Source organism: Bombyx mandarina, chromosome 01 (genome assembly GCF_030267445.1).
Source record: "Bombyx mandarina strain Sakado chromosome 01, ASM3026744v2".
Lineage (NCBI taxonomy): Eukaryota > Metazoa > Arthropoda > Insecta > Lepidoptera > Bombycidae > Bombyx > Bombyx mandarina.
Window position 1 is genome coordinate 7,416,763 of NC_143208.1, and position 25,391 is coordinate 7,442,153.

General features: G+C 33.6%; 1 protein-coding gene across 3 annotated transcripts in view; it reads right to left on the reverse strand.

Moving 5' to 3' along the window:
• Positions 1-379: 379 nt before the first annotated feature.
• The window catches only part of LOC114244534 (glutamate receptor 1), an 81,462-nt gene continuing 56,450 nt past the window's right edge, over positions 380-25,391 (reverse strand). Inside the window, exons 5-19 of one of the 3 annotated variants that reach the window (XM_089728486.1) lie at positions 25,119-25,372; positions 24,080-24,229; positions 21,908-22,117; positions 21,192-21,299; positions 19,210-19,435; positions 18,957-19,045; positions 15,620-15,787; positions 12,662-12,793; positions 12,324-12,412; positions 9,294-9,450; positions 8,566-8,735; positions 6,855-6,969; positions 6,441-6,719; positions 5,947-6,034; positions 380-5,562 (exon numbers count right to left, since the gene is read on the reverse strand). In XM_089728486.1, coding sequence (XP_089584612.1) covers positions 5,975-6,034; positions 6,441-6,719; positions 6,855-6,969; positions 8,566-8,735; positions 9,294-9,450; positions 12,324-12,412; positions 12,662-12,793; positions 15,620-15,787; positions 18,957-19,045; positions 19,210-19,435; positions 21,192-21,299; positions 21,908-22,117; positions 24,080-24,229; positions 25,119-25,372 — 2,207 coding nt within the window. In that variant the 3' untranslated portion in view covers positions 380-5,562; positions 5,947-5,974. Of the gene's footprint in view, positions 5,563-5,946; positions 6,035-6,097; positions 6,356-6,440; positions 6,720-6,854; positions 6,970-8,565; positions 8,736-9,293; positions 9,451-12,323; positions 12,413-12,661; positions 12,794-15,619; positions 15,788-18,956; positions 19,046-19,209; positions 19,436-21,191; positions 21,300-21,907; positions 22,118-24,079; positions 24,230-25,118; positions 25,373-25,391 lie in introns of those variants that run through there. The other 2 variants (XM_028176387.2, XM_089728474.1) reach the window with 2 other exon arrangements.

Genomic DNA, 25,391 nt, shown 5'->3' on the forward strand with positions numbered 1-25,391 from the left:
GATGAAGATAATGTTTGGCTTCCTGTCATAAAATCAAAATTTCCAAAAATTATGAGGAAATAACAGGATGTGGGATACCCCACAAGCGAGCTTACCAACATTTGCGAATGACTTAAAAAGTTCGTTTATCCAAATAACTTTTTTTTACTCAAAGTATCGGTTATGTTTAACTTGTATAATACTAAGAAAATTTTTATGCGATTTGGTTTAGATTCGTGAAAAAGCTGTTGCAACAACTTAGTAGTCACTATTCGCTTTGAAACATGATGTTAAATATGAAACTGCATTGTATCATGGTGTGTATTTAATTTTACACTGTAATGCATGATGGATTCGCGGCTTGAATATATTTTCAACTTAGAGAGAAAAAAAACAACCATCCTGTTAAATTTTAATTTATTGATTTAAACATCTAATAACGTGCAAAAACGAAATAAGTTTAACCCTCTCGAGTATATATTAAAATATTCGATATAGATATGTAACCCTAACATAATATTTCGTCTATTGTAAAACCACCAAATGAATAATATTTGCTATTTTCTTGATATTATGAAATGCAACTGGTATTGCTTGGCAGTGTTTTTGGAAGCATCTGGTTAACAATTAGCTTTCATGTTTTTATGTTTGTTAACTTGAATACAATTGCATAAAATTAGTTTAGTAAATATGATTCAAAAAACAGAAACAACTTTCAACTTTTGAAGCTTAAGAATCATATTACGGTCTTATATAATATATATTTATTAAAGATCAGATTAAAACTATACATGAAACAATACTGATTTTTTTATTAAAAACCTTAATTTAATAATTCAAGAATAATGCTGCACAATAAAAATTAAGGACTAAACTCTCTGTTGTATCTGTTTATTGAATCAATTTATTTATTTGTTAATCTAAGTAAAATGACCGAAAATTAACAATAAATATTTAATTACAATATAGTTACGAGTATTGTGCCTTCAAATATTTTACCAACTTTTTATTGCAAGACTAAAAAAGGTGTATAGCTTCTTAGGGTCACAACACATCATATTATTCCGAAGTTGCTGTTTAATTTGCTATTAATTGCTTCGCGATTGTTACCGATTTGAAGCCAATCTAATATTCATGAAAAGTCTTATAATAAAATATTTATTTTAACAATATAAAACGAGTAATTATTGCAAGGATTCTCTTATAAGTAATGAGGTATATCGAATGGGTATCTAGCATTGCTAATTTAAAAGTTTAGAATATATTATTTGAAAAGCTATCCGCTAAAATGAATATATTAAAATTTTATCAAACGGATATTATTTCTTGTTAACAATTAATATACAATATGTGTAATATTTTACTTGTAAAACTTTTTTAAATGCAGAAAAGTACAAAATACTACTATGTTTCTTTAAAAGCTAAGGACGATTTATTAAAAATGTATTGCATTATTAAAAATGTAAGAAATATCTGTTGAAAATTTTTTGCTTAACGTGATATTTAGAGCTGATTGTATTTTAAAGAACCTTAAATTTAAAGACAACATAATAGAGTACATTAAAGATTAAGTATAAATCTAATTAATATGAGTATTAATTTCTAGTTTTAATTTCAATTCCGTACAATGGAGACTAACTTAATTTTATACCGAAAAAAGTAGCATTGCTTTTTTTAAATTGATTAGGAATTTTATGAGATATAAAAGTGAGTTATTTTATTGAGGTAGATGGATATACGAATTCACAGTCCACCTAGGGCTAAGTGATTTTTTTAAATAACTAATAACTAGCACTAATCATATAAAACTTGCATAGGAGGAAATGGTATGGAGCGTCGAATACCGGACGCAGTAATGTAAATTGGGAGAAGTCTGTGTCCAGCAGTAGTCGACTGTGATGATGATGAAAAGAAGTTCATCTTAAACCATAAACCAAAAAGCCAAAAAAATAATAATGCATGGAGGCATAGAATTTAAAAAGTAAAGCAATTTTACTTGACTACAAATTCATATAGAAAACTCAAAATAAATATAAATTTTAAGCACAAATAATGTACTTAAACTGATTTAAAAAAAATAGAGATTACAACCAAAGGGGTGAACCTTTTGCGACCACATAAATTAATACTAAATAAACAGAGTACATTTTGACTCAGGTGTGTTTTTCCATGCCTTGTGCTATTGATACCGTTACTAGCTTAACGTGATTTACGTTAAGGATAATAGTTCAGAATTGGGTTTTAGTTTTACATCACATAATAATATATTATTATTTTCTTTCAAGTTACAAGTAAGAGCTATTTTAAAATATTCATAAAGCTACTAGAGATTATTCGGTGGTTAAGCTCGAGATGGTATAGAATAATTTTGCTGGACACTTTTGCTGAAGCTTTCGAGATATAAGCTTGGCATCGTCTTCTATGTATAGAAGACATAGTCGCTGCACGAATATATCTGTCTTAGCTGAGCTCAGGTTACTCCCAGAGGCTCTCTGGAGTATACATTACATTCCACAGATTTGGATATCTGACCGTAGTGGTAGGGTAAGGAGGGTAAGAGGCGAGGCGATGTCCCAAGTGACGGACGGATCATGTATCTGAAGATTAAAATATACCTCTGAGTACAGCTCTCAATCACGCTAGTTACTCATATCGACGGGGAGAAACAGTAAACTAACAAGAGCATCAAAAGAAGCATGTTTTGGGAGGAGGAATTGATTGAGAATTAAACCAATCGACTATACTATACTATAGGACTAAAACTATAGTGCTCACATAATCCATACTAATATTATAAATGCGAAAGTAGCTTACTCGGTCTGTCGCGATTTCACGCTAAAACTACTGAACCGATTTAAATGAAATTTGATACACAGATAGTCTAGAGTCTGCGAAGGGACATAGGCTATTTTTTAACACGAAAAACGGATTGTTACGAATTGAAAGGGGGGGATGAAAAGTTGTATGGAATTATCGTCATTTTTAGAGCTAAAAGCTTTAAATTCTTCTTTTATATCATAATTTTTTTATCATTTCTTTACACTTTTGTAATCTGTGGAACCAAACCAACGATTATTTTTAAGGGATGGCTTGAAAGTAAAGCATTGGTCTTGTTTAGGAAAATGCGGTATAAAATTGATTTCTAACGCAATGATATCTCACTATTCGAATTAAGACTAGATGTATTTATAAATATCACATAACGTACGTACTGCTATTATTTATTTGGCACATATTTTGGATCACGTTACAGTAAATTTGTAATATTACGTTGTTTAAAGGAAGACTTCATGAATTGATTTGAATTTATAATATCGACAGAACTTTTGGCACTTTTTTTTCTGTAATACATGTTTTTAAGCATACCATTTTACATAATTTTTCTTATAAATATTAATCAAATATTAAACTTTATTAGACTATTTTTATCGATAGTACATTAATTACAAAAGTAGCTTCATGTTACACAGTAATATATTATATTCGCAAGTAATATATTAAAAAATTGTACGTGTAAAACTTGTATTAAAATTTGAAAATACGAATTACATCTATAGATTGACGTCGCGTGAATTACATAAATACGGATCAGCGAATACTGTCACTGATTTGTCATTTGTCATCATTATATATTGTAGCCTTACTATAACATATACCAGCCTACGAATTATATTTTCACTCACACTCTTTTTACTAGAAATAAAAATTACTAATTTAATGACACCTATTTTCAATAATACTTATATATTAAAAATCGGTTAATACATGCATTTATTTCACACACTATTAATTAATTAACTATTAAAGTTATTTAGAGTAATAATTACATTTATAAATGAATTCCTCAAGATCGAATATATTTAGTAGCATTTCAATTATGTAATATCAAAATACATAACATGTCCGCTTACAAGGCATTTTATGGAATTTGTTCTATATTATAGTTATGATCAAATAAAAAGGTGTGGCTCGTTATTATGATAAATAAAAGTGACAGTACACTCTAGTTATCATAGCCACTATGTGCACACTCAATGAGCGACTATCAACCATTTATTATGTTTCAAAGAAGTATTACGTCGAAAGTTTCGCTTTGTAAATAGGAAAAAAAAAAACTTTACTGCATTATTTGTTCTATACGCTTCTATCGATATAATTTCGAACAGCCAAAACCGTATGGCTCTCGATTAATTAATATGAATGGCTTTTGCAGCAAAATCTCTCTACGTATAACTACAATGTGTACAGCGTTTCTCTTTGTGTTACAAGTTTATTGCTTTTACGCTGTTTTTTATTTAACTACATTTGCAAATCTCAAATAGAAATTCACATTACGATCCCACACACTACATAATATTATGTCCTTATAAGTCTAATTGAAAAAAGTTATTTTTTTCTCTTTGAATGTACTTTCGTAAGCACGAATCGCAAAGCTTATTATACATTTAGTGAAACTAGTAATAGTTTCGGTTAAATTTTAAGGATTCAAATAAGCATGATATACCTAAGAATAGGTGATACAAGTGATAAGAAAGTTTACGAGACATTTAACACATAATTATGACAATGATAATCGACTAAAATAAATCGATTGATTGAAGGAGGAGGCTTAAGTTGTGCCTCAGAAGCGTAGATCTATTATCTAAATTAAATCGATTTGTACACGAATTGAGAGTTTAGCCGAGATATTATGATTAATTACGCTGACAATATTTACTGGTATGTAACTCTAACTTACTTAAACATTGAAAAAAAAAAAAAAGTATAACGTTATTTATAAGTTTTTGTAGGTTTATTTTTTTATTTAATTTTTATTTTATTTTTATACATCAAATACGACTTCTATGAAAAAATGCTATGGCAAAAAAAAGTGATATTTACGCATCAACTAATTTTTCAACAACCTCGCCATAAATATTTTTATTTGAGTACACAAAAAATAACACACAACTTATGGAGTACATAGTATTAATAATGGAGTCGCCAAACTCACCTTACATAGTTATGGTAACTAAAAATAAAAATAAAAAATCTACGATTTATCTCTTTTTTTGCATCAGCGACGTTTCGAGTAATTTACAACTTAGTACGCTCATGGATGAAAGCGTAATGCAGTTTTAATAATCAACCATCAAAAACATAAAAGATAAGATAAAGATATGATATTTTATAGTTAATGTTACAATTATAGTTAATGTAACTATACTGAGATCTTAGAACTTATATCTCAAGGTGGGTGGCGCATTTACGTTGTAGATGTCCATGGGCTCCAATAACCACTTAACACCAAGTGGGCTGTGCGCTCGGCCACCCACCTAAGGAATAAAAAAAATTTACCACAAATGTATACTGTTTGAATATTAAATCAATAACAATGAAGCTGATGAGCGTCGTGATGCAGATCCAAATTTGAAGGACCTCGTGAAGTAAACAATTTCAAAGTTGATAGAGGTCCACATCGTTTGGAGTTTTTGTAATAGAAGACCGACGGATAGTGACGCCGGCCTTCTCCGAGGATCAGACGTGCGTGAAGCTTGCATGCACGGCATCATCTTGGGCGATCTGATTCCCAGCGGCGAAATACTGAAATAGCATAAATATCGGATTATTATCATTAAGTATAAGTCAATTTAATTTGTTTATAATAAAAAACAATTTTCCCTTTGTTTGCATGCTGATCGAAACATGGACGATCTATTGGGTCTGTGCAAATAAAACGTAGACACTACTTCAAATATTATCAGAGATTATAACACATGATTGTTTTAAAGGAAAATTGTGAAAAATGCAAAATAATATTTAAAAAAAACGTGTTTGAAAAACATGTGTGCTATCTCAAATATCAAAAGGTAATTATATACAATTAAAAAGGGGGATAATGTAAAACACGATGATAAGGTTCTTCTTAGGATTCAAGACACAAGATGCACACAGACCATATACCACACAGTATCCAGTGCCACTTACAAACAATAATTATATTATGTTGTTTCCTTTAATACATTTTTCGGTGAGCATGTCCCAACAATTCTCTTCCTAGGAGGAAGTCATTGTACTAAACACAAATAAAAGCAAATTAATTTCGTTTTAATAACTTGATGATTTTTTTATGATCCTTTTTTTCCTTATAATTACTACTTACGAATCAAAGTTCTTTGAATTTTCAAGATAATATTATATTTATTGGCGTTGTAAGAACAACATCAAGAACAATGTTTATTTTTTAATTCACAAAACTCATCACATCTACAGAAAGCTAAATGAATAATACCTACTTATATTTCTTCACGACTCCCCTCACTCGTCTGTATGAACTTCGCGTGTGCAAATTTCGAAAACCGCCACAATCATCGCGGTGACCAACACTCAACGCTACCTATATAATTTTGTCTAATGTTGCTAATAAATAACTATCATTACAATAAATTATTGAATATAGAAATAATAAAAAGTGTTCTAACCTTACTGACCCCTGCGAAGGCTGCCCCGTTCCAACCAAGACGGTCGCGGTCGCGTTGTGGCGTGCGCTGCGGTGGAGTCTTACGTTCCCTTGTGGACGAAGCGAATTTTGCTCTCGCACGTAAAGCAGCCCTTAATGGCACATTGGCGCGGGTTGCTTCAGCTCGCCCATGCTGACAGAATTCCAGTAATGCAATACCTAAAGCCAACGCCAAACCGCCAAGAAGCACGTAAAATATTCCAGCGACTTGACTCAAGGTCATCTCCGTTATTGACGATTCCTGCAATAGCAACACTGATTTTAGCCCTAGAAAATATCATTGGGACTACCTAGCTGGTTTTTTTTTTAGATAATTAATCACAAAAGGAAGCCAACAGCACGAAATTCATTGGAAACGTAAATAAATAAAAAATACCTCATCATTGCCAATATCACAGTCAGGCTTTTTCATTTTTGAAATCCATTTATTCCACAATTTAGTCAATAGACCTTCCTTCCTCAGATTAACAATTGCAATGTTTATGGCTTCCCTGCGAATTTATATTAAATTATATTATTTCAAAATAAATTATAATGAATGTTTTCTAATCAAAATTCGATTTCTTTAGATAGCCTTGCAACAGTTTATATGAATAACATAATTCTGATATGAAGCCTTGAACGAAAAGTCAACATGATAAAATAAATTGATATTATCCAAAAGCAATGTTACAATTTAGTTCAAATTAAAATTGTCTTAATTTATAATCTCGAAATAAATACACGAGATTATTTTAGGGCAGAATGCAAAATGTTGATCAATAATACTCTCATAATAGCCATTTCGTTCCAGCACAGAGATTCAAACAGCTTATACAGTACGATATAAATTCAAATTTTAACATGTCAAAAATCACGTCCGCAAATCGTGTGCCATAAAAATGGGAAATATAAATTTGAAACGGCGAGAACCTCCCGCACTGACGAAGCCCCACGTAAATTTACGATCTTTCGGTATTCGACTGGGAATTACCACGAGAGGCGAGATTTCAGCTAGATAAAGAGAGATCTCGTCTGTATGCTGGAAATGAACTGGGGAGTTAGTCGGTATACGTATTACATTCGCCACTATTTTCACTGTCATTCTGTCTTTCGGAATGAATGTTCACTGCCCATTTAGATTTTGTTCCAATGTCTGCGTCCATTTTTCGTAGTGACTTGCTTAAAAAAAAATTTGCCTTAGATAACATATTTTTTCGTAGTGTCTTGTTTCAAAAAAAATGCTGGACCAAGAAAATAATGGAGCAGTCTTTTTTGCTGTAGATAGTAAGACAAGCAACAGAAACTACCCGATCCCAAAAGGTTATAGGTTTTGAACCCAGAAAAGTTTATATTATAATATTATTCTAACGCTGGCCTAACCTCAGCTAAGGATGGACAAACAAAAACATTTGAAATTAACGGTCAAACTTCAATAACGTGAATCACTAAATGCAAAAGAACGAACGATCACGTATGCGTAATTATGTATTTCACGTCGAATATTAAAGAATTCTATTCATTAGTGTTTGTAATGAAGTAATGCATAAGTATCCTTTCTATTCTCTAAATATTCCTAAAACAACGCAGTTGCATTTTGGAAGTTTTTATTAGAAGAAACAAATTGTTTTCTTGTTTATTTCTAACTTCAAAAAACTTAATAAACAGGCGTGAGTTCTGAGGAAGTGTTTTATTCTTTTAAATTCGTAATCGAAATTTACTACAGACCAACCAGTCTGGTATTGACAGCTTAACCGAAGATAGACATGAAATTGAAATTTCTAGACTAAAACCAAACAAGGGAACACAGAGTTAGCGGATCAAAAGTAGAATTCGGTACGATATTTTTTCCTTGCATTCGAAGCCCGTCACTTTTGTACTGACTGACGCCTTTGAGCTTATCCCTTTCATTTGATTGACACCCGAAACCTTTTCTGGTGGATAGAACTGCTTAGTTAGTAATTTTTTTAGTTTTAGCTGATAATTTTATTGTATCTATGAATTTTGTTCGACGCAAAACGTTTGTTGGAACCTTCATTTATTTCTTGTTTGTTTCTTAGAAAATTACATTTGATTCTATCAGCATTTAGGTGATCTATCATTGTTACCTGAGCGCCGATCCTTTTGCGGTGGCTATACTGTAATATACATGCTTATATCGGCAGACGCGTGGAGTGTCGCAGGAGAATTGACCTTCACGATTAGAGACATAGCTGGGAACAGCTTCAGCATAAGGATTTTGATCTTTTACCAGACTAATTCTTGGAAATTGCGTATTCTGAAATTGAAGATGATGATAACAAACTGATCTTCATGCTTTAAATAAAAGTCGCTTGATTTCAATTAACAGAAGTACTCACAATAATTTAAAACAGTTTTCTTCTGTTCAAAAATTTATAAACATTAAACATAAATTTTAAAATCTATAACTGAATCATTAAAGTGATTCGGGTTAAATCTTTAAAGCGCAATTTTTTTTAAATTGCATAGTGAAAGAAAACTTTTATTAACTAAATGGAATTTGTAATGTAAAATTCATTATCAATCAGGTAAATATAACCGGTGATCATTTCTGGTAACTGAAAAACAAAAATGAGTGGGAATGGATCAGTACTTACTTCAGTTTTATATTAATTATTCTAAGATATTCAGTAGGTTGAACACTTCCCAAAAGAAACTTATCGATAAGCTTGATTATATTATGATCATAAAAAAATTTTTTTTAGTAATCAGCTGAATTTTGAACTGTTATTTTTCTTCAAAGAATTCGCTGCAGCAATCGATCCATTTACTAGCAAAATCGTTACCTGTTTCTTAAAAGGGCATTTGCTCTTACTTCGATATTCGGCAGGGTCGATGTATAGCTGATTGACTGCATTGGCGCTGCTATACGTTCCACTATTAGATAGGCAGCAAGATTAGCAGTGTACGAACATACTAGAATAAGTGCGAAGAACCACCAAACCGTGCCTACTATTCTTCCAGATAACGACCTAAAATAAAATAAAAGCTAAAAGATTCGAATTTGGAATAATTTTACAGTTGTATCGTTATATTGGTGGTATTAAGTTGGAAAATTATTAAAGATATCCGATTACAATCTCTCATGGAGATTACCATAAGCCATATTATGCACACTGCAGGGATATTTTATCATTAACTATGTCAAATTCCACAATTCTTTACACTAATGAAATATTTGATTCGTATATTTATTAACTCATGTCAATAATAAAATAACTTCCCTGGTTCCAATTCAACACCATCAGTGATCAGAAGCGTTAGTCTACACGAAGGGTACCATTAAAAATGTTCATAAGCAATATTATTATGTTGCTGCGCGTAATTAATACTATAGCCATCCAAGCACAGAATCGACAGTAGAGTATAAACGCATCCCCGCGTGAAATCATTTTTCCCGTGGTATTCAAATTTCGTGAAGCTGAATTTCTAACGATATATTTTACAATCGACTCTCGCAAAGGGAGCGAATACAGATAAGTAATTTTATTACGAGCTGTATCTCGCATCGGTAGACATAACAAGGTGATTATCATGCCCCTTTTTTCACCGTGTTCTTGTACACAATACATTGGCCTGTATCTCAAGTACGCACGATTTAACACACGACAAGGAATTTAATCTAGAATTCCATAGCCGGTGCCGCTTTAATATTGACCGCATTTCTTTAAACGTTTGTAGGTACGTTGCTGCGACTGGTTTTTTGTTATTGTTAAAATGAGATTTTCCTGTACACGATGCGTACTTTATATTTTAATAATTAAATTGTTTGTTTAAAATATTTAGCCGACTTAATTTTAAGGTATTTTAATTTTAAAATCAAATCACTTCTTTTTAATGTGAAACATCTATAGCCAAACGTAAAACCGATTTCTGGCGTGGCGACGCATGCCGTGGCGACGCGTCGCCATGCGAAATCAACTGCAATTCTCTCCCACTCGATCCGGCGTTAAGCCAACTCTCTCGCTACACTGAGCTCGGATACCTATAGTATATACTCCGTAGTGTATACAGTGTTGTTTACTACAGTAAACATAACCTGTGTTTTACTTGAAAACAAATTATATTTCGTAATATTTTATTTTATCATTATGACATATTTAGTTCCTATCACAATCTGTTCTTTTCTGCATATTACTTTTACAAAATAATGTCGATGTTTCACATCTGCCAGGCGTCCCGTGACGGCTCACATTTTTTAATTTTATACTTTATTTTGCCCTGTGTAATTGTTAACAGTTAAATGAATTTGGGATGATTTTTTCATCGACTTGTTATGATTTTATATGCAAAGTAAAATTTTAATAGTTAAAGATTGAAACAAAAAGAATTTGCTTCGCTCTTTGACTAGTTCAGGTTGGAATTGAGGCAGTCCAACGCCAATCAGTACTGTGCTTGTGTTTTGACGGACAAAGTCGAAACGCTCGTCGAAATGTTGAAATGCAACAGGAAACGAAGAATTGTGTAGCGGTATTTCCTTTGGAACTAGGGTATACAGGACGATTTGTTTTGATTTATTTAAAGTCTTTCCCTCCGTACTATCGTGGAGGCCGGGCGGTACGTCAGAAATGATGTTATCGCCCGGGACCTAGGTGTGGAGTCGCTCAAGGAGTTCGTGATTAGGCGAGCCGAAAACGGCCCTCATGAGCATCTCCAAAACATAGCCCCGCTGCACGCCAGATCGCCTGATGGTACGGCGTTGCCACGGAAGCTACTGGTACCCCCATCAATCGTTCGGAGATAAAGCTCCTCACCAGCTGTGAGGCCGGAGAGGACCTATGAGCGCCCCCCTCGGAGCTGGGTTTTCTCAACCTCTTGTCCCACACGCTTCTAGCCCGCCCATTAATATTGTAAATAATGGGGAGAGGGGAAGATGAAGAGTTGCCGCCACTTAGAATGAAGTTTGGTTAAGCTAGGTTAAGTTAAGCTAAGATATAAATTGTAAAAGGGAAAAAAGGGGGAGGAGAGAAGCGGCCGCCCGGTTAAGAAGAGAGAAGAAGGAAGTAAGAAGAAAGAAGAAGAAGTGAATATGAAGAGAAGAGAAGAAGAGGCGAAGTTAATCTTCATCTTCAATGTAACCCAACAGCAATCCAAGTCTGCTACTATCACAAACCCGCAGCTCATCAACCCTGCCTGGATAGACAGGGAGTTACAAGCCCGAACAGAGGGGTATCCACGAGGCCCGTTCCACTCCCCCGTAAGAGAACGATACGACTCGAAAGTTTTATTTAAAAAAATTTGACCGGCAGAACCGGTGAAATCCCAAATCATAGAGATGGTGTTTCGTGTAAAAATGTATGTATGTATTTAAAAATAGTTAAAGGTTATCGGAAAAGTGTTGTTCGGATTCATAAAATTTCGAGAACGGGATAGGCAGGTAACACGACCTACAAAGCATCGTTCTATGCAAATTATTATAATGCTTTACTATCGGGTAGGCAAAGTACCGATGTATAATTATCCTAAACAAATACGTTTTTTTTTTTTTTATACCTTCAATAAAGGCAGCTTTTTTTTAAAACTCCTTGTATTTTAGTATATTATTTTAGTATTTTATAAAATAGACCAGTCAAAGGCCTAAACTCATTTGAGTATCCTCTATCAAACTGAATTTTATTTATTACAATGAAAAAGAAAAATCTTAACAATATTCTAGATTTAACTGAGAATCATTAGTACAAGAACTATGTATAAAACAGTATTGCTTTCTTAGCTGGAAACTGTAACTAGTCTTATAGATTGACTAGACAAACCTGCTCGAGCATACAAATATGAAAAGTGAGTTCATAACATAGACTTGGTTTATTTAGTAAAAATGTTATTAGTTAAAACGACTGACACTTACTTGGGAACAACGTCGCTTCCTTGCTGCATAAAAGAGCCGAGAGAAAACCAGAACGAATTCCAAATACTAAATTCGTTATGAAGTATAATCTAAAACAAAAGAAAGCATTTCTATAAATATAACATTGTGTGTTTAAAAAACTAGAAATTGATAAAAATGATATAATTAATTAGTACCCGGTAAAACAAAATATTTTTGTATTTGTCATTTATTACATTTATTTGCTTATACTTTATTTTATTTTTTTACTAACAATGAATATCCATAAATAGTTGTCCTATGGAGTAATAGGTATCACAGTAGTCATTCCGTTTGTAAGTATCCTTACGTAGTCATACCTCATTCGTGCTGCTTATCGGATGATCCAAATGTGTGTCGGATATGGAAATCGATCGCCATTCACGAGGAGAAAATCTTGAGACCAAGAAAAGAACGATGCTCACAGCAAAAAAACTAAATAAAACACATAGCTGAAACAAAAGAAATTTGTTGCAATTTTTGTGCATCATCCGGTTTCGTTTGTCGTTTGTATAGGCTTACATCAATAAAAAAATAATTAAAAACACTCAATCTATGTACCTCTTCCTGACTCGGAAGATGAAAATACAAAGGGTGGATGAAGTTTCAATTAAAAAAATATGCTTTTTTTTACTGGCCATCAACAATGACAATTGGGTACAGTCCAGTCATAGCCTATACAAATGCACAGGCACTTATCAATTATAAGGTTTATATTTATATTTAAATTTATACAATTAAAAATGATTTAATGTGCCATAAAGCTACGCACTAAGTGCACAGCTAAAAAACCTATGTAAAATTCTGTGTCACATTTATTAACAATTTTTGTATATATTTCTCACATATAATTTACGTTTTACGTCTGATTTTATCTCATGACTTGTTAGTTTTTATGACTCAGTATAAAAGAGTCATAATTCTCCTCTCGATATCGCGTCGCTAGTCCCGTTGTATCGCAAATACTATCAGACACGAGCAAGATCATACAATTTTGAAGCAAACTCTATAAAATACCAATCAATATACGACTTTCCTGGTACCGAGTAGCTAACCTAGCTCGCCGTAATGTAACAAGAAACGATATTTATATGGAATTTCGCAACTGAATCCGTATTTTACAACAAAAATTTTCTGAGCCACGCAGTAATACAAAACCTTGCAGAAAACCTACAATTTTATACATTGTTGTCCTCCTTTGAAAACAATGAATCTACTTACAACTAGATGTGATATTTTTCCGCGTGCTTTCTATTATTTATAAACGACTTTAGTTCGGGGCGACGGATCTATCATTCCAGAAATTACGAATTTTCCTAAGCTAGTTATTTTCCAACGCTCCTAAACTACAAAACGACATATTTATGTGGCAACTTGCCTTTTGCTAACGCATGTGGTGAATATGAAAATAAATTTAAACCCTGTACAGTCCAGTAGGGTTGCGAAATATGACCAATGTTTTAAAAATGTCCAACACATTTCAAACTCCAAAACACATAATAACTAAACATCACGACTGGCATTTTATTTTTTTAATATTATTTTATTTTCGCCATTCCGCTAGTATTGTTTGCTGCAATATATTAAAAAATTTAGAGCTATTGATAATATATATTTTGTGATTAAAATTTGTGTCACAATTTATATGGACTTGTTCAATTTATTTGAACTAGTTAATGGACTCGAAAATGTATCTTTGCACGATGAGCACCGCCTTTTGAGCCCATGAAGAAGGGTAATGAATCTGAGATTTCGAAAAATGTAAAATTAAGAAAGTAAAACACCATCGCACAAAAAACACAGATTTGACGTGTGTCATTTACGTAAATACAAATGAATAAATAAATAATAAATACAACAAAATGAATTGTTCGGTTCACTTATTTCGAACATTTCGTTGTAAGCATTAAGAAAGAAATCAAACTAAACGACAGTATCACTGTAAATATTTAATTTACATACCATTTTGCAACATAAATGTGTAATCTGTTGGCATGATTTTTAATTGACATTCCTAGGTTCAGTCATTTGTTATTCAGTGACACATTTTTTTGCTTGAAACATAATATTAACAACGAACTTTGATATTTACAAATAATACCTTTTTTTCGTAAGATCTATTATTTCATACTGTATAAAATATTATAAGTATTATTAGAGATAATTTCGATTCTTGTAGGAAAACGCAATCTAACTTTGTTGTATCATTCTTAAATACTACAGGCTCGCCGTCTCTTTCCGTCGGAAAGGGCGACTAAAAGATACACTGGCGATTAACTGATAGGCGTATCGAAATCCCGCACGTATAATTACCACCATCCTTTCCATTTCTGCCGCAAAAAAGTAAGAAGAAGCTTGCGTACCGATTTGAAAAATGAAACAACCGTTATATAATGCAGTAGACTTCAATCTGATCTCTCAAGGATCTGGCCGGTGGCAAGGGTGTGGTCCTAAACAGCCTACAGGCCAATTGCCCAACACAAACATGAATTAGATCTTTCACCTCTGTGAGCAATAAATAACAATACACGCAATTATACACGTACCACTGCAATGAGATCAAAATATAAGAATTTATTATGTACCGGTCAATTTAACACTGCATTGCTGAAAAAAAAAACGTTATTGGTATGGCTCCTATTATATTCAACAAATTGCCGAATAGTATAAAGGATCAGCCCTTAAGGAAATTTAAACAACTCCTGTCTTCGCTGTTATTAAAGAAGTGTTATTATTCTGTTACCGATTTCCTAAATAATGAATTGTAACACTCTCCCTTTTTTTTTTTTATTGCTTAGGTGGGTGGACGAACTCACAGCCCACCTGGTGTAAAGTGGTTATTGGAGCCCATGGACGTCTACAACGTAAATGCGCCACCCACCTTGAGATATAAGTTCTAAGATCTCAGTATAGTTACAACGGCCGGGCCCACCCTTCAAACCGAAACGCATTACTGCTTCACGGCAGAAATAGGCAGGGTGGTGGTACCCACCTGCGCGGACTCACAAAATGTTCTACCACCATATAGTCCCTATTCAGATCTCAATTTTTATAATAAACTTTTTGGGATCTCATTCTTAAATTTATCTTAATACCTAGTTTAAATTAGCTGTAAATTTCTCCTTCAAATTTGTATGCCAACAGGCAGAATGTAGTGAGATTGAATATATTTTATACTAAGACCATACTTGTACCTGCATTCTATACAAATAAATGAATTATTATTAATATTATTATTATTATTTAGTTAATCTATTTGGTTTCATGTATTCACTCACCCATATCTCCTTTGAGAGTGGCTTCAGGAAGCTGAACGTATCCTTCAGTTGCTTGTGCAGTTTCTTGTGAGTTATCGGGACATCGACAGAGAGAAACGGCTCGCTGAAATCCAAGACCCGTTCCCTTTCAGGGGTCACAGCCAGAGGAGCCACTGCTATATCCGCATCCTGAACGCAAAATTAGAGCACAAAAGACTTACTAAAGTAGTAATTTGCTTCCAAACTTTTTTTTCGGTATTTATAAATTTTATTGTCTTCCATGCCTTAAGTTAAGCCCTTCTTCAAATTTTAGCAAAAGTTTCTGTTTTTTTTTTTAATTGTTGGGATGAGTGAACAAGCTCAAAGACCACCTGGTGTTAAGTGGTTACCGCAGCCCATAGACATCTATCTATAACGTAAATGTCGCCACCCACCTTGAGATATAAGTTCTAAGGTCTCAAGTATAGTTACAACGGCTGCCCTACCCTTCAAACCGAAACGTATTACTGCTTCACAAGAGGTCCTACCAACCAGTAACAAAGTACTAAATGCGTACGATAGACGAAGCTCATATAGTTTCAACAAATGAGTTTTTGCAGGTACGTCATGAATCTAGAAATAAATACAACGGAGCGTGACTGAATTTTTCTAATTTATAAATTCAAACTAAAATAAATTACAACTTAATTTAGGGACACAATATTATTTGTGAAATACACGAATTTAATATAAACAAAACGAATTCTCAGTTTCGAGACGATACGTTACATTCTTTTATCACAATTGTGCCTGTGATTATGTGAATACTACTTTATAATACTTTTTTTATGAGTCAATATATTTTATGAAACTTATTACATCTCACCAAGCTGCGATGATAATAACACCCATTGGCATAAAGATGGAAACTTATTTCGACACTTAGCCCGAAAATATTTCATTAGATCGCAGACAGACGAGAATCCTGACAATACACACGAGTAACTCTTACAAGACAAAGACATAAAGGGCAAACCTTCGCTACTTATTAGATTTCGCGGCGAATGTTACGCAAAGTTGACACGATCGACATGGAGTCTGAGGGTGCGCAAAGCCTTTACAACTAAAATAATAGATTTGAAACTCAATAAACAAGGTCCTTTAATATTCTACCATTCGCTCAAACTTCCAGGTACTGGGAGAAATTTCAAAATAGAATATCTATTCTAGACATGTATCCTTGTTGCTCATTCTCGGGAGCTATTTGCCATTTAATATTACAGGAAAATTTACAACAAACTTTCATGCTCTGACGTATTGACGTCATTATTGGCTTAGTGACTCTGTACCACGAGTTCCAGGTTCGATCCTGGTCAGCAAATTTTGTAAAGTCATTTGATATTCAGTACATAGATATTCGTTCCTATCTCGTATGAACATTTACGTTACCAATAAAGCAGCAGTAAATCGTAGCTTAAAAAAAAAGATGTGTGGTGTCGTGGGACACCGAATAGGAACGAAGTTTCTTATTATAAAAATATTAATTTTAAGTTCTAGTCGAGGTATAAAGAAAATAAAATTAGAGGTTTCGCAACAACCCACGACCATTCGGTAACGTGCGAACTTATTGTGGTACACTTCAGTCATGGTTGTTTGCATAAGAGTTAGTGTATTGCGCAAACGAACACTCTGCGATCGTGGTGAATGAATGATAAAAAAATATGTTATTTTTGTACGTTATTACAAAGTTAAGTCGTACACTGTGTGCATTCCTAATAAAAATCTTACGTTACGGACGTTTTTTCCCGGTTAGGGTACCCCTCCGCATCGTCTCATAAGGAACTTCGTTCCAAAATCGTTTTAAAATTGATTTTCACGTAAGCTTAAGTTAAATACAACTTTACCATGTAATTGTCACAGTAGCGAGTGCTTCCCAAGCACGTATACACCATAGAATGGCAAACGATAACTTGCAAGTGAATTGTAAGTTATCACGTGTACATTCAAACAAGTTCCTGAATGCAAAATTATTCCAAGTTCGTTATTAACAAACATATTACCGCAGGGGCTACGAGCGAATAAATAAAGTTAGATAGTATCTGCTGTAGCGGAGTGAGATCCCAGTGCGGCCAAAGCGCTCTTTCGTTCATTCGGAAGCTCGCTATTCCACCGCTCTTGTTATACCCCGATCGTTATTCATTGTGGGGAATGAAAAGTCACCACAGACTTCGAGGGTATTTCAAATAATAGGTTTTTCCTCTTAAAATTTTGCAGGAAACTTCATGACCTATACGATTGTACAAGTACCCATAGATACTATAACAAGAATCATATCGCCCATCGTGGGATATGAGTTCCAAATCTCGATTGCTTAAGACAACATCGAAACTTATGAATACATCACAACAGAAATAAAGACAACATCGAAACTTATGAATACATCACAACATAAATTGACAACGCCGTAGTTTCAAGTCCCCTCTCACTACGCCCTAACTGTTAAACAACACCCTGATGCGAGACAATGATCAAACCATAGACCTAGTGAAAAACATCTAACAACTATGTTATTTTATCTTAGAAAATAAATTCTCTTAAATAAACTTCACTCTTTGTAGTGCAACGGTTAATGGAATAGAGATTTACTTTTTCCGTACGTGATTCCATTCTGCAATTCTAAAATTTAATCTGTTGCACCCACAGTGTTGTTTGCTAGGTGTTGCTTTCTATTTGACTGAGAATATTGATCAAACTGCTTTCTTTTTTTCTTTCTTGTGTCTTGAGTATCATGTTTATTATACCAATGTACTTATAATATTATTTGTCAAAGTCGATATATCCATGCGCGTACAACTAATATTTGATTTGTGATCTTGTCTCACAAATTTGTTTATAGAATGGCTGAGTGGTTCCAGATAGAGAATATGAATCATTTTAACAGAAAAAAGTATACGAAATTGCTCAATAAGCCCGTCTGATTTTTATTCTGTGTAATCGAGAAATGTTTGAGACGGTTCTCACTATAAAATGAATGGTCACAGAATCCGCTTTCGAACTTAATACCTGGAAAATCGTACATGTAAGGAAGTGCGTTTCTCGGAAGTTACTTTAGATATGATATGAACCCCTTTCTCGATGATTCTTCAACATTATGATTCGCCCTTCTTTAAAATAATGTTTCCAGATATTGCCTAACCATTTGCAGAGGTTTACATGTACCTTTCTTTCTAACTTTTGATGTTAAATTTAAAGAAATAACGAAGAAGCTAGGTTAAAGAGCCTCCATAAATCTATGCATATTATGCATCAATGATAATATTTAAATTAATCCAATAAAATACTGTGGGTTTATAATGAAGGACTAAGTGATAAAACTCACCTTTCTGACTATATCGTCGACTAATCTGGAAGAACCTTCTGAAAACAATTCCTCAGTTTTTCTATTGTCTCTCGTTATTCTTAATTCATCTAAAAATATAATTAACACCTTAAGTCAAGTTAGTTAAATAAGCTAGTGTGCTATGCGCCGTTTCTTTTGAAAGAATTCTGTAGACGTATGGAACATTTTCCGTGTCATCTTCAGTTTTATTGAAAGTTTCAAAATACGATATACAAATAAACGAAATACGAACATTTAATTCCTAGTCTTTTCGCCACTAAATCGGCAAGGTCTTTGCAAAATCCGTGGAATTGTTCCTCTTTCTGTCCGAATTCAAACGGCTTAGGCATCAGGTAAGGCTCCTGTAGCACCGTTGTCACAATATACGTTCTATTTATGTCATACGACGCCGGTGATTTTAACTGAACGTGTTTCTGCGAGACAAGCTGTAAACCACGGACATCCGACCATGTTGCTACCTAAAATAAAAAGGATTTAGTCGCTTCATCGCGTCTGTCTAGCACATAGCTTTGTCACCCTGTAAAGCAACAAAAGAGCTTACAAGCTATTTTACAACCCTGTAAAGTAACTTGTAAGCTTTTTGTATACCAATATAATGTACATATTAAGAACTACAAAATGTTTAACGTGACGACTATAAATAACTCATAGCCAAATAAATAACTCAATGCTCAAAGAAAGAAAAGGAAAAAAACGAAAATCCAAACAAATAAAGTGAATATTGAACTGCTTAACACAGAATAAACAAAACAGTTTATCAATTGAAAAACAAAACCAATAATCCGTTTGAGGGAAACATGGCTGTTCTGTGAAAGCAAATTTTAAAACTTGTCCCGAGTGGCGAGTAGAAGAATGGGCCTAAAAGTTTTATTCGCATTGATTTATGAACGTTGAGAAATCATTAGTGAGTTGTGGAGCAGAAGTAGGGGGCGAAATAAAGTTAAAATTAACCTTCGACGAAAGTACCTGCTAACTGATGTGCAAAGTTTGTAAGGGTTTTAATAACCCTCATAAAATGGATCTGCGTACCCTGTTACGGTTTTCTTGATACTTTTCGACTAAAATTGGCTCGTAATAATTTACGAGGAATTGTTTAGTTTTTGGAATTTGTTAATTCATAGAAAGCCTTCGTCTAGTTTATCTGTTATCTGAAGGTCAAATTATTATTTTAATATTCACAATTGCACAATGCTCAGTTGTATAAATATAATTGACTAAGCAATTAAAGATGCTTTCTAAGAATACAAATTTTTGATGTGTATTTCTTTTTATTTTATTTGTTTACTCTGGATGTGTTGATAATGGACCACCTAATGTGAAATGGTTACTGGAGTTGGATGGTTCGGAATGGAATGGTTCGGCGAAATCACAATGTCTATGCCACCATTTTAATTATTTAAAATTTGTCTCAGCCTTTACAATAGAAAGCACGATTGCCCCGCGGTTGAAAACAAATAATAAAACCTGAGCAAGTACCTATTATAGTTTTGCAATTAACTGCGCGTAATTTTTATACATACATTATAAAACCAAAAAATTGTTTTTTTTTTTCTTTTTCTGACTAGCTAATAAAGATCCTTCTTTTAAAATAGTCGTGTCAGATTTAATTCCAAATACTTATTAGTATATTGAAGGGATTGGTTAAATTAGTTAGGTGTTTTAAATATATATATACATCTATAAAAATATCTTCACATCTCAACGAAGTTCAAGTGGAAGAGTATTTTTAACTTGTCTATAGTTAATTTACTAGAGACCACAATACGCACAGGGCGAGCACCGCTAACCTCATCACGGGGTAAGATTTAAGCTCCAGTTACATTGTTATAACGTTAGTCTTTCAATCGCTTTGAACAAAGATGGTGATTTGTGAGTCCTTGTAATAATGCATTTAACGTATTAAATTTGATTAAGAAAAAGTAAAATACGTAAGGACTTATTTACTGAACGTCTGGTACTTAATACGCACAAATGACGACGCTTGTAGCTAAAAGTAAGTATTGTACTTTTTGACGAAGCATGTTGCTGATAACTCTGTTTCTATAATCTGACGAAGCGTGTTGCGGATAATAATATGTTTAAAAAAAGTGTTATTTCAATATTGCGAAAAAAATAATAATTTAATACGCACATATGTCTGATGAATATACCAGATCAGAATCAATAAGATGTTTTGGACTAAAAATTTTGATAGCTCTTTATATTTGAACTCACCTTCAGCATAGCACTTTGTACTGTCATCTCAACGACATTTAATGTGAAATTGTACCGATGACCTTCCTCATTAAAAGATATATTTCCGGTCAGACCTTCGATGTCCGTCTGAAACCAAATTAATTTTGACACTCAGCCTAAGACCTTTGATTACTGTGATAATACAAATTGAGCCTTATCTTCCTCAAATGTACCTAACATATTCAGAAAAGTCTCAAATGTATAAGAGAAAAAGTGAAAGACACCATTAGGCAACAAAGGTGATCCTAAATAATGCACATTTCGATCGACCGGTCATCATTTGATATGCATTTAGCATATATTTAATTCAATTTAATTCAATCTACTAACAAAAAATTAAAAACCCTTTTTACTTTTATACAAGTAAGCGAAACCCATCAAGAGAATTCCATTTTAATCGAATCTAAAAGTGATTCTATATATATTTCTACTGGTGGTAGGACCTCTTGTGAATCCGCGCGGGTAGGTACCACCACCCTGCCTATTTCTGCCATGAAGCAGTAATGCGTTTCGGTTTGAAGGGTGGGGCAGCCGTTGTAACTATACTTGATACTTTAGAACTTATATCTCAAGGTGGGTGGCGCATTTACGTTGTGGATATCTATGGGCTCCAGTAACCACTTAACACCAGGTGGGCTGTGAGCTCATCCACCGATCTAAGCAATAAAATAAATGAAAAATTCGTAATAACAAACCTTTTTTATCAACCTTGAGATTTTGTCTCCATGCTCGAAAGGCACCACCCAATTTTTCCCAGGATTACAGTCAATTACTTTAGTTGTGTTCATTTGACCAGCTGCGGCCCGACGCAGTGCATTCCTGAACGCATCCGGTTTCTTCCGCCAGAGTCTACTAAGCGCATCCATTAGTACCTGGACACCGTCGTACATAAGCGCTGTTTTTGCCTGACAAATAAACATTAAAATGATATAATATTTTCCAAAACTAAATACGAACGACGGATAATAAGAAATATACTTATGATCTAAAATCCATATAAGTGTAAGATAGGAATCTTACAAATATGCTTTTGAGGGTAGCTGTCAAATAACAAAAATACATTCTTGCTATGAAAAGAGTGCGGAACCTCGAAAGAAATAGCGAATAGCCTACTATTTACATGAATTAATAAAAAAAAGAAATTAATTATACAATTAAAAGTGATTTTTTCTTATTATTGTTACTTAAATTTTACTTTAATGTAGGTATATATTTAGTTGGTTGTACAAAGGTTTTTTCAAAACGCCATTATACCGCACTCAAAGTGTACATAGTATAATAATATGTAAATAAATACACGTGTACCATTTTAAGTTCACAGTACGAGAATTAAATGAACGAGATAATAATATGTACTACAACGTTCAGACTCATAGCATGTTTCATTAAGTGTTAACAACAGTGATGAGTTAACTTACTCCAGAACAATTCTCTTGGGTACACGCATTCGACGCGAAAAAGTCCTAAGTGTATTTGCTCGGAAAGGGGAGATCATATGGAATAATAATTTATGCAGAGGTACCCCACTCACGGTTTCATTAGGGCGTACGTGAGTTAGTGAAATCTACATAAACGCGTTATTACTCCACGTCAAAATTTCTTCGTGAGCCGCCATTTTCAATACCCTACTATATAATTGTATACTTAAGGCGTATGTTACGTGGAGATAACACATTATTACACATTAAAATACTAGTACAAGTTCAGTAAACGTAATGCTATCGTGAAATTGAATGTTATCAAGCAAACGAGAATCATAAGAAAGAAAATTATCTTAACGCTTATCTAAAATTTCTACCAAAGAAGCTTCTGGTAATTATTAGATCAACAAAAGCGTTCTTTTCAGAAAAAAAAGTTGAGGAAATAATTTTCTCGTTTAAAAGGTGAAGTCCATATTATTTAATGTTCTTTCGCGGTTTTTGATAAAACTGGATAAAACTTTGCCTTACGTTTTTGTTTGAATCCTATAAACTATAACGAGCTAGGCTTAGTATATTTTAGCATAAGATTTTTTTGTATTTTTAATCATATTTGTTTGGCTGTAATTTAAGAGAAATATAATAACTAACAAAATTCGTTTGATAATGAATAAGGCTATAAAGCTGTGGCGTAAGAAAAATGTAATATATTTAAGTAGAAATCATTGTTCTTGCGATGCGAGTCAGTTAAACACTTCAAATACATTAGATTTTAGTATAACGTCATAAAAGAATTTCTCCAAGTAAATACATCGAGTCTATGGCAGAAAACCTACATTTGAACTAACATTCACATTGGATCGCGAGTCTATGACAGAAAACCTCCATTTGAACTAAGATTCACATTGGATAGAATTTTTAATCCTTTTAATGCAAATATATTATATTATAGTTGTGAAGTACAAATTAATAAACTTATGCGCTAACCGAATAACTACTAATAATAGAGAATATCGTAAAATTTACAGATAACCAAAAGGACCGCAAACCAATTAATTGAAATTTGAATGAATTTATTAAACAACATTTCCACCAAAATGAAATATTAAATTAATTTGGAAATTACCGTGCTAGTCCAAATTTTACCCTAATGTACATACATACATATGTTAAAAGTAAGAAACATTTCCAGAACTTTCAGAAAAGGAAAGTATAAGAATATTCATGCTATGTATATTAATTAAAAGTTTTGGAGCTCGCTCTGAATATGTTCACTGACTGATAGCGTAATTATATCTGTCTTCGACACGGCTATTACAATAACATTCAATGTACTATTTAAAGAATGTCACTTATGGCTCTTAATATAGCTTACAGCTTAGCTTAATATAGCTTAGCATACGATTCTTTTCGTACTTACCAATGTGACGATGAACGCACAACACTTACCGATATAGTCCCCTTGAACCGGGGGTCCATTCTTCGCAAACCTTCCATGAAATCGCGAACAATCTTCCTAGAGTGGTCAACGATGCGGAACCCCGTAATATTGACTGCTCCGTACTCGGTAACCTCATTCTCCCAATGATCATCCATCACCTAGTAATTGGGTATTTTTTTAGTACCTACTTCACAAATTACGAACCTTAGAATTTCGATTTAAAGATACCTTCATATCTGTTCTGGTTTTAGGTGTTGAGGCTTATATAAAAATAATGGTAATACCAGTATAAAAGACAGGAGACAGTGAAATTAAGTTGACTGTTTCTACTCAATAAGAGTTCTAACTAGATAAACGTCAATAAAGAATAGTAGATGATGTCTTTTTCAAAAATTCCTTCAAGTTTTATTACACGGTCTTGCCCTTTTATAGTGGTATTCAATCGTGGACACGTGTTAATTGCATGTCTCATTAGAAGAATTGGAGTCCTCCTGCGCGACTCGAATAACCATAAGGTCAGATTGCTCAATACGAGTATACCGGGCATTTTATCCTTTAGGCCGCGACAACTTCAATCTGTATTGTGTAGGTATGCATATAAATTATTTTTTTACATAAGAGTATCAGATAATAATTTCTAAATATCAGAATATAGATGCTAACGAATTTACGATTATCAATAATTTGTGATTTAAATATGAAAATGAAACTGCCAAGTATTTTTTTTTGTTGCTTAGATGGTTGGACGAGCTTACAGCTCACCTGGTGTTAAGTGGTTACCGGAGCCCGTAGACATCTACAACGTAAATGCGCCACCCACCTCGAGGTATAAGTTCTAAGGTCTCCGTATAGTTACACGGCTGCCCCGCCCTTCAAACCGAAATGCGTTACTGCTTCACGGCAGAAATAGGCGGGGCGGTGGGACCTACCCGTGCGGACTCACAAGAGGTCCTACCACCAGTGAATGAAATTAACGGAGCAAAGAATTTTCAAATTTTGACTATAAGCCGACACGGGACTAAAAAAGTTCAGTCATGCAATACTTACTAGTCCACTGAGCATGTAGTGGTATGTCCTGCGCCCCAATTGAACTTTTCGGACGTGCTCGACTAATATGCTTTTGGCGTTTTTCGCATTGCAATCAAGCACGATGCGCTTGTTGCCCCAGCGATCGTGTTGTTCCAATGTTAACAGGAATTCCAAAGCTTCTGACGCGTTATTAATTCGCTTCACGAGGGAGATTCGGAACGCGGTACGGCCGGGCTGCATGGATTGGTACAGCTGCTGGAGCCTCAATAATCCTGACAGCGAAACGTACAT